Below are 14,610 nucleotides of genomic sequence, written 5' to 3' on the forward strand. Positions count from 1 at the left end.
TATGTAGACCAAGGAACATGATCTCTCTGCAAATTCCTCAGAAACCAAAAGTTCTTGAGTTTTTAGAAATGTTATGCTATGACTTTTACACTTTTAAAACAATGATTCTAAAAGTTGGGCACATCCTAAGGAACTTAACAGTACAAAATTATTTTTATCACCTGCTGAGTGAGCTGGTTAAAAACCGAATGGGGAACTTTAGTATATCAGCAGAGGGAAGAAAGAGGAAACCCCAGAACTTTAAACATCCCATTTCTTAAAAAGAGTCACTTTCATCTAGAAAGAGTATAAGTACCAACAGCTTAAATGAGATGACTGTTGGTTCCCAAGATAACATTTTATGCACTGTGTTAGAAATGAATGCAATTCAATCAAGTAAAAAACTAGTGCTGTGAAAAATCATCTATTCTAGTTTATCTTTAGATTGATTAAAGTCAATTTGTCTAAATATTACATTTCATCTGACAAGGACACAGACAAGCTGGGGGTGGGCTGGGACTTGACAGTATGAAAAATCCGGTTCATGTAACCTCTGGTGAAGAGATGTCCTGCTTTGCTCACCCCATTCCTAGAACCACGATAGCCTTTCATTGCCTATAGTGGGGGGCTGGACTTTCCCCAGGCCCAAGATGAAAAGATTCTCTTGTAAACTGGCAAGAAGCCTGCCCGCAATAGCCAGACCTTCACAGAGAAACAAACTCAATGGGAAGTGGGCAATAAATCTTCCTGGGTTCTTTGTGCCCCAGTAATTCATGGCCTGTCAACGGCAGAGATGGCAGACCATGCCGCCTCAGATACTTAGGACCACAACCCTTGACTGCAATCTATTAGTGTCCCCAGATGTCTTCACATCAGGACACAGGCAACCCAGAGAATGGTAACGTGTCTGATACACTAATTGCCTGGCAGGCGTGTGGAGCCCCAGCAGGCTGCTCACAGGGAGGCAAGTGGCATCCGATTCCACTCCAGGCTCTACCTGGTGATCCCCCTCAGGCCCAGGAGAGATCAACATCTCCCTGCAAAGCTCAAGGCTACCCTGCATCCTACCTAAACCATGGCAGGTACTATCTTCACAAGGCTTGGAGGGCTTGTCCTACAAATGAACTGAAGTGCTGTGATCTCCATTCAAGAGGCAAGAAACAGAGGGCTCTGCAGGATGGCAAAGGGAAAAGGCAAGAAGGGCCCCTCCCAGCTCTGTCTCGTCTCATCAGCTGACTCCGTCCCTGACAGTGGCCTCTCTGCGGGTTTGGCACCTGCTCTGCAGAAAGCAGCTTTTACGGTACAAGCATGCTGACTGCACCTCCAGGGAGAAACCAGGGAAGCATCTACTTCTGGCCAAGCCTGAGATCCCTGCAGCAACTGCTTTAAGACACTCTTGGAAAACTTTCAGAGGCTTTCAATGCTGGGGATGGAAGATAGAGGCTAATTTATTCATTTTAATTAACACCAGCTCAGGAAGTTCTTTAAAGACAAAGAGGTTACTCTTAATCTTCTGAGACAAAAGGTCACTGTTTGACTTCATAAAGCCTGCTCTCTGGAATACCTCATTTTCTTCTTCGTGCTCCAGGATGGCCTGCAGGAATGCCCTCCGCTCGTGGCTCGAAGACTTCTGGTCGAACATGCCCGCCTGGATCACCTTCTGATCCACATTCAGCTTGTACTTGGCGGCGGCCAGGATCTTCTCCTCCACGCTGTTCACGGTGCAGAGCCGCAGCACCCGGACCTCGTTCTGCTGGCCGATGCGGTGAGCGCGGTCCTGGGCTTGCAGGTCCTGCGGGAGAGAATGTGACGCTGTGAGGGCCCAGGTGCCTGCATGAGCCGAGCAAACAAGTCACCCACCGGCAGGGAAATATGGGAGGGTCATTTAAATCCACCTTTACTAATGTAGGATTTTGCTTACATTTTAAAATTATGCAAGCTGTTTTCTTGGGAACAATTCAAGGTCATCATTACTAGTTGAGGGAACCTGGGATGAAATTAGCCAAGCCAACCGAAATACACCTCAGGTTTTGAAATCCAGGTCTCAAGCTGTTTTTATCTGTCCGTAGGTTCACTATCAGAATTAATCCCTAACTAAAACAAAACAAAACAAAACAAAACACAACAGTAAATTTTATGTTACCTACAACTAACCTTAAGTTGGAGGACACACCTTCTCTCTGGTGTAAGGTGTTAAAAATGATTTTTAAAAGCATCACTGAGTTATACATACATACATTATACATACAGTGATTGCTCACATAGCACCTTTCCTGGCATCTAATTCTGTCAAAGACTCAATCTTCAGTTTGGGGAATAAAAAGGATTGCTAGTAGAGTAGTAAGCTGCTATTACTTTATGGTAAACTTTTTAGGGATATAAATTTGGCACTATGAATCAAAAGTATTAAAATTTCTGGCCCTGACCCAGAAATTTCACTTCTGGAAATTTGTCCTAAGAAAATAATCATGGCTAGGCAACAAAGTTTTCTACAAATAAGGACGCACCTCTCAGCATTATATATTATTTATGTTTGCTTTTTTTTTTTTTTAAAGCAGAATTAAGGAAACATTCAGTAAAACAGATTGATTAAATTACAGTCTTTGTATGCATGTACAAACACAGTACCATAAAAATTGTAGATTTAATGACACAAAGCTATAAGTGAAAACTTATTATATATGAAAACAAGTTATATGTGAGTATGTATTTTATGACCTTATATGTGCATATTTATACCAAGAAAAGGCAGGAAGGACAAACACCAACAAGCCAGTTAATGTTTGTATATCCAGGTAATAAGATTACAGGTGCTATTAAATTTTTTTCATTTTATTTTCATGTGGTTTAATGATTTTTTTCTGCTTTAAACACCTATTAGTCTTCTAATAAGAAAAAGGTTTTAATGAAATCTTTAAATAAAAACCTTCATAAGTCTATGAAGCAGAGTGACTTAATTTTAAGGCCACACAATGAAAACTTGGTTTATAAGTTTCATTCATTCTGGTCCAGGTGATAAGTCTCTGGGGCAATACTAATTAGTTGTTTCCATGTGTCCCCCATTAGACCCGTATACACTTTTAGGGCAAAGTCTGATCCCTGTGTCCTGCGTCCCTAGCACTGATTTTTGCCCAGAGCTGATGCTCCACAGCTGTAAGCTCATCCTCTTGACCAGACGAGTTTCACACAAGGAGACAACAGGCCAGAGTCGGCCTGGAAGATCTGTCTTTGCTGCAGGGACCTGTACAATCAAATGACTAATTAGGCGAAAGTTTTTCCTCAGAATATGTGAATTAATATTGGACAGCTGAACCATGAACACAGCTGGGACTCATCCAAATTAGATTATTTCCAAAAAAGTGAGGTGGATAATTAAAATCCAAAGGGGGGGGGAACCCCTAAATTTCACTTTCAAGCCTTTAGCTCAATCGTCTTTCTCAACACATCATCACCAGAACAGCTAAGCAGGAGCCAAGATGGCAAGTTTCATGTTGTTCACCTCTTGACTGTTTCCTAGAACAGGGTCAGAAACCATTTCCACGATGGGCCCAAGAACAAACAGTACAGGCTCTCTGGGCCAGGAGCAAACACTGGGCAGCTGTTCTCACCAAAAGGCTGATATTTTTTCAATTTTATATTTAAAAATGTGATAATCATTCTGTTTGCAGGTCGTACAAGCACAGGCGGCGGGGCCGGACTCAGCCCATAGATCGTAGTGCTGACCCCTGTCCAAGACGACGCCGATAAACCACAAAAATAGATGCGGGTGCAGCAGAATGCGGCCGGTGAGGAAGCAGGTGTGGGACACGTACGAACAGAGTAAGGAGTTCTTAAATCCTCTGGCACTTGTTGCAATTAGTTTTGTCTCGTGTCTTTGTGATGGTGGTAGTGGTGTTTCTTTGTGTGTTTAAGGCCATCTATCAATCTGGAAAGTGGCAAAAATTAGTATTTCTTGGCTGAAAAAGTTTACACAACATAAGCCTGTCAGTCCCTAAGCCAAAATGCTGGGGGCGGGGAGGCTGTTGTGACAAAGAAATAAATGTTGTAATTGTTGAATGGATGATTCAATATTTCTGAGGTCTTAGTGGTCTGAAATTTCACCACAGTGACTATAGCCTGAGAAGAGGGCCTCCAAGGTGATTTTGTGGTTTACTGTTCTGTAGTAACAACACAGCGCCAGTCCCGTGGGTTAAAAATAAAAGCACCCACCCATGTTTCCAATCAACAGTTTGGAAATGAGTGTCTTGGTAACCCTGAGGCCTTTATTGCTAATTCCACCTCCCTGTTCTATCTTTGCTTCTAGGGCCTCCAATTAGCAATGTTTAGGGATTCTATCTTTAATCTGTCCACTAGATCAAATAAACGCCCAATTTCATCAATATGCCTTGATTTTGATTCAACATGATAAAGAATAATTACAGCAATTTTTTTCAGTGTATGCAGAAGCATAGGTAAAAAGAAAAAAGCTCCACAACTTTCATCTGGGGAGTTATACAACATTTATGCAGGGGTAAAGGGTAGAAAGAGCCGGAAGCCAGGAGCTCAAACCCAAACCCAGAACAACATGGGTTTGAACCTGGCTGTGGCCCTCGGCAAGTTAATATTGACGGGTTTCCTTACGTGTAAAATATTTTGAGGGTTACCTGAAATAAGCTATGCTAAGTGCTTCGTGGTACCTGGCAGAGTTGTTGCTTGACAGAAGTTAGTTCTTACCTTTTAAATGAAAAATCGGTACTCATTATATCACTCTAAAATCACTGATTTCCAAAAAATAAATAAATAACAGTTCACCCAAACTAATGGCCATGTTTAAGAGACAGACATGAAAAATCCAGTCAGCGTAGCTGACGAAACCAGGTAGAAGTGAATCTACCTATGGCAGATATAAATACTTCTAGAAATATATGGCCCAGTGTGAAAAATTTGTGATAAATTAGATCCTCAGAATTTGGGGCCCTGCGTTTTTGTTGCCTAAGTTTTAATTCATAGGCAGTTAAAAATGAACTGTTTGGTGTTCATGCAATTTACTTTGATTTTGGAGCTCCACCTTGAGCTACTGGTCACAGAAGTTTGTATGTGTGTGAGAGAGATGAAGAGAGAGACAGAGACAAGCATATATGTCCACATATCATTTCTCATGGTAAATTAGCATTTCCAGAAACAGTGACTTCCTTTGGGTCTTAGAATTAGCACTGTGTCAGTGAAGGTGGACAACTGAGATGCCATAGAAATGTTTACCTCAGAAGATAAAACCTAGTGAACCCTCCATTCACCTACAGGCAGGCTACTTTTTCTCAATGAAGATTCGGGCAGCAGCAAGGAGGGGAATCTAAGCATCCCTGGAGGAGAGCAACCTCGTATTCCTCCCCTCAGATACCCAGGCTGGCTCAGTGCCTGTACCACAGCAGCCACTCAGAAAATGTCTATGGGACAGACACTGAATGCACAATGGTCCACAGGAGAACTGCAGATCTCTCAAATGAACACAAATTCTACCTGTACTTTGGGATGAAACGTGGGATATAAAACTATGTTAAAATACTTCCTGAAGACTTGGAATGGAGACACTTCATGTTGGTTGCTCAAAACCCTTTTTAAGGTCAGAAAATAACTATCGAGTTACTTGAGAGTAACTCTACTCTAGTCACCTAGAGAGTGACAGGTGGCGTATGCAATGGTCCAGTACTGGAGGCCACCCAAAGCCTTGGGACCGCTGGTTTATTATGGAAACCAGTGCTCTTCAGCTGTGTGAGAAAACCTATGTCAGACTCTCCTGGGAGCATCTGAATGCATAGAGAAGGTGCAGAGTCTACATGGGGTGGGGGAAGCACTTTCAAACTGGGGGTAGGGCAGCAAGAAACAGGCATGTCTAATTTTAAAAAGCTCCCCCATAATTCTAATGCACCCTTGAACCCTGCCTTCCTGCCAATCGTCACAACGACCCAGTGAGACAGTATTAACCTGCATATTTACCACTGAGGAAACCAAGGTGCAGGGACGAGCCCAGGCAAAGCTGCTGTAGGAATTCATATTCATATGTTAGAGCTACAGTTTCCCTTTTTACTATTTTGAGTTAACATTTGTTCCAATATGAATCAAGCCTGATAAATATCATTCCATCCAATTACCTTAGAGGCAGGTGCACAACCTCCCAGGGTAATTTATGAACCCAGTGCCACAAGGGACCCATTGGATTGTTTTTTATTAATCATCAAAGGACTCCTTTAAAAGGGTAACTCTAAACCTACCAGCTAAAAGAACTTCATAGTAGCTGCTCCACAGAATATTTGTTGATGATGATTTTAAGCAAAACAGACAGAATACAAGTCTAACTATCATATACTCGTGTTTGACCTTGAGGAAGTTACCTAAAGCTTCCTGGGACTCAGAGTAAGAGGCCAGTCAATGCGAGTTGCTACTGCTGCTGTTTTCATTTTGGAACATTTTTGATGTATCTTTCACCAAATGTACTTTCCTCAGTGGCAATCCCAGGAAACGAGGTGAAAACTAAGCAGAAACTATGTATTTCTACCCCAAACTCGAGCTCTTTCAAAGGCACATCAAAGGTATGAATAAGAAATCTCAATACACTCCAGGGGAGATAAGAAAATAGCTGTAATATTTTCCCTTTGGAAACATGGTCCACTTGTGTAGAACTTTGCTCTGCCCCATCAATGTGAATGATGAAACTACTGTTTTTTTTTAGTTCCTCTCTAGGGGGAAGGCTGTGCAGCTAACTCAGGGACATGCAGACCTGATGAGGGTTCCAGTCACTGTCAAAGATGACCACAGTATCGGCGGCCTGAAGATTTAAGCCCAGGCCTCCAGCTCTTGTGCTTAGCAAGAAAATGAAATACTGGGACCCAGGTTCGTTGAATTTCTTCAGCAAAGCAGCACGATCTTCAGACTTGGTGGTGCCTGAGGGGATCAGAAAAATAAATTTGCCAATTAACTCCTGTCTGAGAATGACACAGAGATAGACGAAAAGGCCTGCTTCCTTGAGAAATATACTCAGACTCCTCTCAGCATTGGTGAGGTATTCCCCCGAGGTTTTTTGTATGTTTGAAAGGAACTATGAACATTTGCAATTAAAAAAAAAAAAAATTACAGAGATAGAAAGAGACTCTTCTCAAATCAAGACGGAACACTTTTGTCTATTACCCATGGTTCCAAAATGCTGAAAGAGTTCGAACATTTTGGACTGGGCACCTCTGCAATGTTACAGATTGTACAACATTCTTATGCTAACCTAGAACTCAACGAAAACATTTTCTGGATGTGTTTCTGTGCTTTACAACACCAAATATTTTAAAAAATACACACGCACACGCACACACACAGCAAAAAACGATTATGATGATAGCTTAAAGCAACTTTGCCGGTAGGCATTAGTGTGAGGTCTTGTTTATGCCAAGAGAATGGAAACAAAAGGAAAATCGATTTCTACTACACTTTACCATTTGGATTCCTACTGGGCACGATCTGGCTGGTAAACACATAAAATGTGGATGGAATATTTTTATCCTTGTTAGCAATGCTCAAAGGCGCAGTAATTAAAAGGAAAAAAAAAGAAGGAATCTCTCAGTCTGTTTCTCATGTTGACATTCTGCTACTGAGTTCAAAGGGTGCCAAACTAAACCAAACACAGAAGCATGTGACACACCTAGCGATGGCTCTCCCGGTGGGGTCTGAAGAGATTCCAAAATAGTGACTAAGCAGAGAGAACCAACCACAGACTCTGGCGCTCATTTTTCAGATGCCAAGGCACCACACTTGTGTCCCGAGTCAGCCACTCCATCACATACCGTGGGTCTGTAATGAGTTTACCTGAACTGCACCGTGCAAGGGAAAAACCCCACTGCATTCTACCTGGACATATTTCACCGGAAAAGTGTAGCTGCAGAGGTTTGAAAAAGGCTTGAGGCTATTGGGAAATATATATGCATGTTACGTGATAGTCCCTAACTGCCTGCTATCCAAACATCATTTCTGCACAGTGTTCTGTCTTTAAGGATGAAAATACACCAGCCATTTATTTCAGAGGATTAAAACAGTTAAGTGACTACAGCTAATGGAATCAAGTTACTATGAGGGTCAAGTTCCCAAACATGGGGGATCTGTTTTTCATATTAATAAAAATAATAAGTACCCTCTCGAGGAGGGAAAAACAAGCAGTTCCTCACATACAGCGGCTGTGGCTTTGGGGGGCTCTCATTTAATAAAGCTGCATTCTTCAGAGCTCATTTTACTTTCTAAATTAGACTTCAAGTTTAGTGACCTGGTCAAATTCTGCAACAATGAATTGTAAGAATTTAGAATTTGGGGGAGAAGCACGAAATGTACTTGGTTGAATGAGGTTCCAGACATGTGGGCTTGTTTTTCTTTTCAGAACTGGCTCTCTGAAATCATGGGGAACTATGTGTTCACGATGCTCACGGAAGATCTGCTCTATCCTGTAACCTTTTCGCTACCATCCTCTTTCCAGCTGCAATAAATTTTGAAAAATTACTCGCATGAAGTAATGGTTCACATAGTTATCCTCTGCCTTGAAGTAAATAAAAAACCATAGAAACAAACAAACAAAAATCTAAAATGCGGAAAGGAGTTCCCAGAGATAATCACTGTTTTCTGACAGCTGAGTACAAAAACTGTGCATCTATACACTCAGGGTAGAAGTTCAGTTTTGATCCACTAAAAAATAATCAGTTAATGATCACATGCATTAAGATTAATTAGTAGAGCCCTAGCCAGTGTGGCTAAGTTGGTTGTGCATCGTCACATATACCAGGAGGTGGCTGGGTGGCTCAGTAGGTTGGAGCACAGTCCCATACACCAAAAGGTTAAGGGCTCGATTCCCAATCAGGGCGTGTATGGGAGGCGACCGAATGGTGTTCCTCTCTCACATCAGTGTTCCTTTCTCTCTTTCTCCCTTTCCCTCTCTCTCTCAAATTAATAAAAACATATCCTCGGGTGATGATAAAAAAAAAGATTAGTGGATATGCTTACTTGGGATGAAATAACCCTAAATACAAAATAAAACACTGAAAAATAAAAGGAACATCAAAATTATTTGGTCAAAGGAGTTTTCAGGTTCTATGACAATACCTCAAGCCAACAGACCGACCATGTATCTGGTATATATTTAAACTATATAAATAGCTGGGAACTTGACAAACTGTAAAGCCAAGGAAAAATACGATGAAATCACTTTTCATGCAAAGCTACGGCATTTTTTTATTACAACGTTCAGAATTTGCTGCATTACCATTTCCATTAGTCAAAGGTTCCCCACGTCAAGATCTTTGCTGATCATCAGCAATCTTTGGGATATTGCTCAGGGAGATTCAAACTACCTTGTCAGGATTTATCCACAGGCAAATAAATGCTCCTTGTAGGTGACACAGGATTTAATGTGCACCCAGCCCATGTTCTTCTAGACTTTGATGTAGAACATCACCAAGAATACAATTAATAGCAAGGGCAACTGTGTTGAGAACTGCAGAAATTGCCGGAAGGAACACACTGCCAAGCTTTCATGATTACTAATTTTAACTGAGTGTCAAGTGCTTTTGGAAAATTCTGTCTTCTAGGATGTAACTTCACCACCTGCTTTCACTCAAAAATCATTTCCAGGGAAAACAAAGACTATAATGGAATAGTAGCCAAATCTATTCATGCAACCGCAATCTTTGCAGAAAAATCTGCTTAGCTGTCACCAAGTGGGGTTTTTTCTTTTTTTCCTTTCCTGAGGTCAAAAATCAGAGACATCAAATTTGGCAATGAAAATCTGAAGTCTTCTGAACAATTGGCTTAAGGGTGGTAGTGAATGGAAGTGGTGTAGTTGGAACTATGTGTACTAATTTATCCATGTGTATATTGACTGTTTGCCCATCACTCGTGCCACCCCCAAAACAAATGGCTGCTGTTTCTTGTGGGTGACAGTCTGCCTGGCTTTCTCAACTCCATCCGTAACACTTGGTGGGACTTGCTTACTTGTCTCCCCTAAACTAATGGTAAGGGCTTTGACAACAGGAACAGTGGATGGCTCGTTCGTCTTGTATCTCTGGTGCCTGGTGATTTTCAATCGAACAATCAATTACATTTTTTTTATTAAGTTCAAAAAATTAAGTTCATCCTTCAAATGCTGTCGCTAGGGCAGCAGCAGCCTATATTTTCAGAAATGGGCTAGCTCTCACTGGATCTGCTAAAGTGGCTAATTTGGAGGCAGAGGGATCTAAGTTCGAACCTGGTTTCACCATCTGCTTCATGTGTAACCTTTGGCAAGTAAACTCATCTTTCTAAAACCTTTGTTTCCTCATCTGTTAAATGGGGCTCATAATAGAATCTCAGTGAACAGGAAAAGAGCAGCTTGTTGGCTGAGAAAATTAAATTAGTAATGCACAGGAAGTGCTCTGCCTGGCATCCCACATGGGGTAGGCACTGCAGAAAGGCTAGGCTCTTATGACTGTTACTAATAATATAGATAAGGGCAGCAACCCACAGACTATTAAAGATACTCCCTGAGCCTGGTGAGAAAACAAGAGATAGATCTGTTTCAAGGAAATCACTTCTGGTAAATTTCAGAGGTCAACATTCCAGGGTTGCTGTCCTCAGGGAGCTGAGATTCCAAACAAAAAGCCACAGGGCAGTAAAGGACAGCCACGTAGGACACCTGTGGGGGAGGGGCTACAAAGCCGAGGAAAATAGGGCTGGGCTGCCCCTCACCTGAGCAGCAGGAGGAGCGTTTACCCTTCAAATGACCAGGGCTGAAGGAGTGCCGACCGCTCCCAGGGAGAGGGAAGGAAGGATCAGGTCAGAGGAGGAGACAATGCAGAAGATTTGCCCAAAGAGACAGATTGTGGATGATGTGACTGTGTCCTGAATTAAAAATTAACATTTACTTAACCATTTTATCTGTTTTCAGTGACTTGGAAGGAGAGAGGTAAACAGATTTTAAAAAATCAAGTCTGTCAGAGGTATAATTAAATTTTTTTTTTTAAATACCCTAAGAGGTAGATCATAAAGAGAATTCACTTAAAAACTCAAGTACGGCAAGTCTGAGGTTTGGTACATAACCAGCTATATCTAATTCATGGCAAATGTGTGGATAAAATGTTGGACTGAAAATAAAACTTTTCAATGAAACATGAACTAAATTAGCATGTAACAATAACTTGTGTATTGAATTAGGTAAAAACTGGTATTAGTAATACTGTACTCTTCTATGTCGGGGCGTTCAACCCATCTGGCTGTCTATTAGCTATTTCCACTTACCACCACTCTTTGAAAGTGTTATCCCCTGCCATGGGGGTTAGGACATAGTATTTAAATTCCACTCTTCATATCAGGTAAAATATTTTACATCGTTTGCAAAATCCAGGAAACAATGAAGCCCCATCTCTTAATGTAACATATAGATATGTTCTGCTTAGAACAAGGAGGGTTTTTAAATTTTATTTCAGTTTTATTTAATTGTGGCACTTATCAATGACACTAGCCCACTTGCATTGGCTTTCAACAGCTGTAAAAGTGATTTCAGCTTATTTTAAGCTTGAGGGCATAAAAATTGGTATCTAGAAAAGCTGCACCCCACCCAGTTAGTTAATCTTCAACAATTTCCCCCCCCTTTTCCGCTGAGATTGGGTCTAAGTGCCCGTCTTCCCCGCACTCGCAGTAGCACGCCTTCCCAGTCCCATTCCCCTTGTGCTCACCGTCGAGGCGCAGGTAAAGGAAGTTCCGAAAAGCAAAGTAATCCTCCATGATGGTCATGAGAGACGTCATCTGGCAGAAAAGCAGCACGCGGTGGTTAGTCGCTCTCAATTTTGGCAGAATACGATCAAGTAGCTCAAACTTTCCTGAGGCCCGATACAGCTCAGCCCTGAACCCAAAAATGCAAAACAAGAAGACAGTATTACTGCTGTCTTCTTGCAGGATCCAGTATAACTCTGCTTTTCATATAATGCCTTGTGCACAGGAAACAATAAGTAACTGTGGAATCAATGAATGAATATCCACTCCAAAGCAGTGAGTGTATTTAATGGAAAAATAAAATACATTTATACGAAACTCATAAAGAGTGCATTATATATGCAACACACACATACATGTATAGGTTGTATTTCCTTACATCCTTACTAAGTATATGAAATTATTAATTTAGGGCACTTAAGATTCATTTAAATACTTATTGAGCACCTACTATGTGCCGAGCACACTGTTAGGCATGTGTATAGTCATAAACAAAACGGAATCCCTGCCTTCAAAATGGGTAACCACAAACTGCGATAAGTACTAAAAAGATGGCAAGTTGCTCTGAGAGAATTGATAACAACACGTTGTTACTTTCTAAGATCACCATGTATACTGTGTTGGGATAGACTGGGGAGGAGGCAGGAGTCCTGGCTTATGTAGAAGTTCAAGTAAAAAATAGGGCGCTGTGCACGGCCATCAGATGGAGAAGACTGACAATAAGCTAGAGTAGGGCCTTTTCCTCTCCACAATCAACCACTTCTCTCTTTTATCAACAAGGATGTGTTATGTTATTAAAACTTTATTGTAGGATTGGTATTGTTGGGAAAACTCGCCAGCACACAGGCAGTCTCTAACACTGAAATGTATCATTCAGTAGCTGATTTTACAGCACAGTATGTGTTATCTCTAACAGACACATTTCCAATTGTAGGTCTTCCCAATGTCCCCTGCTCTGAGAACTGTCTTCCAAACAGCCCCTGTGGCCATGATTTTATCATGCAGCCCTGGCCAACCTGATGGCACCAGGTGTGACCACAGGACCCAGAGGAAAGGGAGGGGAGGCAAGGCAGGAGGGCCCAGTAGCACTGGTTCTGGATGGGCTCCAATTCCTGGTTCTTAGCCCAGTGACACAGTCTGCCCTTGGGACCCAAGAATAACACCTATACCCTAACAATTCATTTTCTCTGGTGCAAAGCAAGCAGAACAGAGACTTTCTATCAACATGTTCTTTCTTCTTGTTGCAAAGCGTGATTGTCTTCAACATCCACTGCTAATGAGAAATGTTTCTTATACAGAGTATTCTAACAAATTACTGTAAAGTCACACATATTTATAGCAGATGAGACCTTTCTACTCCTGCGTGTTAATATTAAATATCAACTTGAAATTTAATATGATAAATCCTCTTCGAGCCTAAGCTACACTACGGTTATAAATAACAACCCTTTGAAGCTTGAACAACACTTTTAGAACTAGGATACTATTAAGTCTATTAAATGAGATCTATGTCCTCTGAATAGCCACTTTCCCTCAAGGCATGTGGTAATTTATGCCAGTTAAGTACCAGAGATGCTGATATCATTTTGGTTAACAACTTCTGTAGGCTCTGCTGAGGGGAGAGGAGGGCTGAGGAGGCAGGCTGTATGTATTTGTAGGATAAAAAAAAACACTATAGAGAGAAAAGTTGAGGTAGGACCAACAAACTATTTTTTGGAAGAAAAAAAAGTTTAAGATTTACCCATTGATGACCCCATTTGAATAGCCCAGGTGTTCAGCAAAGGATTCCTTTAAAAGAGAGAGAAAAAGAAAACGATTGAGAAAAATAAAACAGGTATGTAATTATTACCTTAATGATTACTCTTTTAGTGAGGTTATTCTGTCTGTTTCTAGAGTATAATTAAACAAAATAAGAAATAAGAATACTTGTTATTAAGATGAACCAGAAACTCAATGTCTTTGAATTCAGACTTTTTTCCTGCCAGAAATGTGTCTCCTGTGAGTTTCTGCAAGTCTCTAGACTCTCATGCAGAGATGACAGGGTTAGTTCATTCATCAAACAGTGATTAAACATCTACTGGCCCAGGGCTGAGTGAGGCAGGTACTGGGGATCCAGAAACAACTGAAATATCTACCCCCAAGGAGCTTAGAGTCTAGACTAGAGGAAGAGCTTAATATAAGCAAATCAGGACTAAAATGTGCACATAAATATGCTGTGAAAATATTTAACAATAAAAGTAATGGTGATCGTATACATTTTAAATCTTAGTGTAGTGAAATCCTAACATCCCTTCTAAACTGCACTTTATTACAAATAAGGACCTAAATGTACAGCGCTCCCTCAGGTGTCCAGCTTTCACTTTTCAAATACAGAACTTAATCACATAACTCCCTCCTCCCTGACTCTGTGGGAGAAATACATGGCTGCTCTCCATGTGATTTCCATTCCTCCCTAAGGCAGGGAGACCATCTGTGGGGAAGGAGAGCATGTCACACCTTCACATTAGCCACCAGCTGTCTCCCTTTTCTGCTTCCCTTCCTTCCACGGTGACCAAAGCTTTTCTTCCAAAGGGACCAGATCTTTCCTTTTGGGCTGTCCTCTCAAATATGCTCATCACTTATGGTAGGCCTATGCCCCCAGAATGCCGCCCTGCATGGACAACCGCCCCAAACCCTGACTCCAAGAACCACACCTTCTCTCTCGGAACAGGGCAGCCATTCCTTACTAGATTTTTGGGATCTCACCTTATCTCTAAGCAGGGCAGTAAAAACCAGAGATATGTGTCAGTAGACGGTGATAAGATCAGGAATCAGCATAATTTAAAAAATACTGTTTTCATTACTCTGGTTTGAAGGCCCCAGGGAGGCAGGGAGACCAATTAA

General features: G+C 41.4%; 1 protein-coding gene across 1 annotated transcript in view; it reads right to left on the bottom strand.

The window, feature by feature from the left end:
* The window catches only part of SMARCA2 (SWI/SNF related BAF chromatin remodeling complex subunit ATPase 2), a 157,034-nt gene that overhangs the window by 60,851 nt on the left and 81,573 nt on the right, over positions 1-14,610 (bottom strand). Inside the window, exons 22-25 of the mRNA XM_087822686.1 lie at positions 13,469-13,515; positions 11,691-11,857; positions 6,734-6,897; positions 1,544-1,771 (exon numbers count right to left, since the gene is read on the bottom strand). Of these exons, the coding sequence (XP_087678812.1) occupies positions 1,544-1,771; positions 6,734-6,897; positions 11,691-11,857; positions 13,469-13,515 (606 nt within the window). The remainder of the gene's footprint in view (positions 1-1,543; positions 1,772-6,733; positions 6,898-11,690; positions 11,858-13,468; positions 13,516-14,610) is intronic.

This window comes from Miniopterus natalensis, chromosome 12, assembly GCF_054644295.1.
Source record: "Miniopterus natalensis isolate mMinNat1 chromosome 12, mMinNat1.hap1, whole genome shotgun sequence".
Lineage (NCBI taxonomy): Eukaryota > Metazoa > Chordata > Mammalia > Chiroptera > Miniopteridae > Miniopterus > Miniopterus natalensis.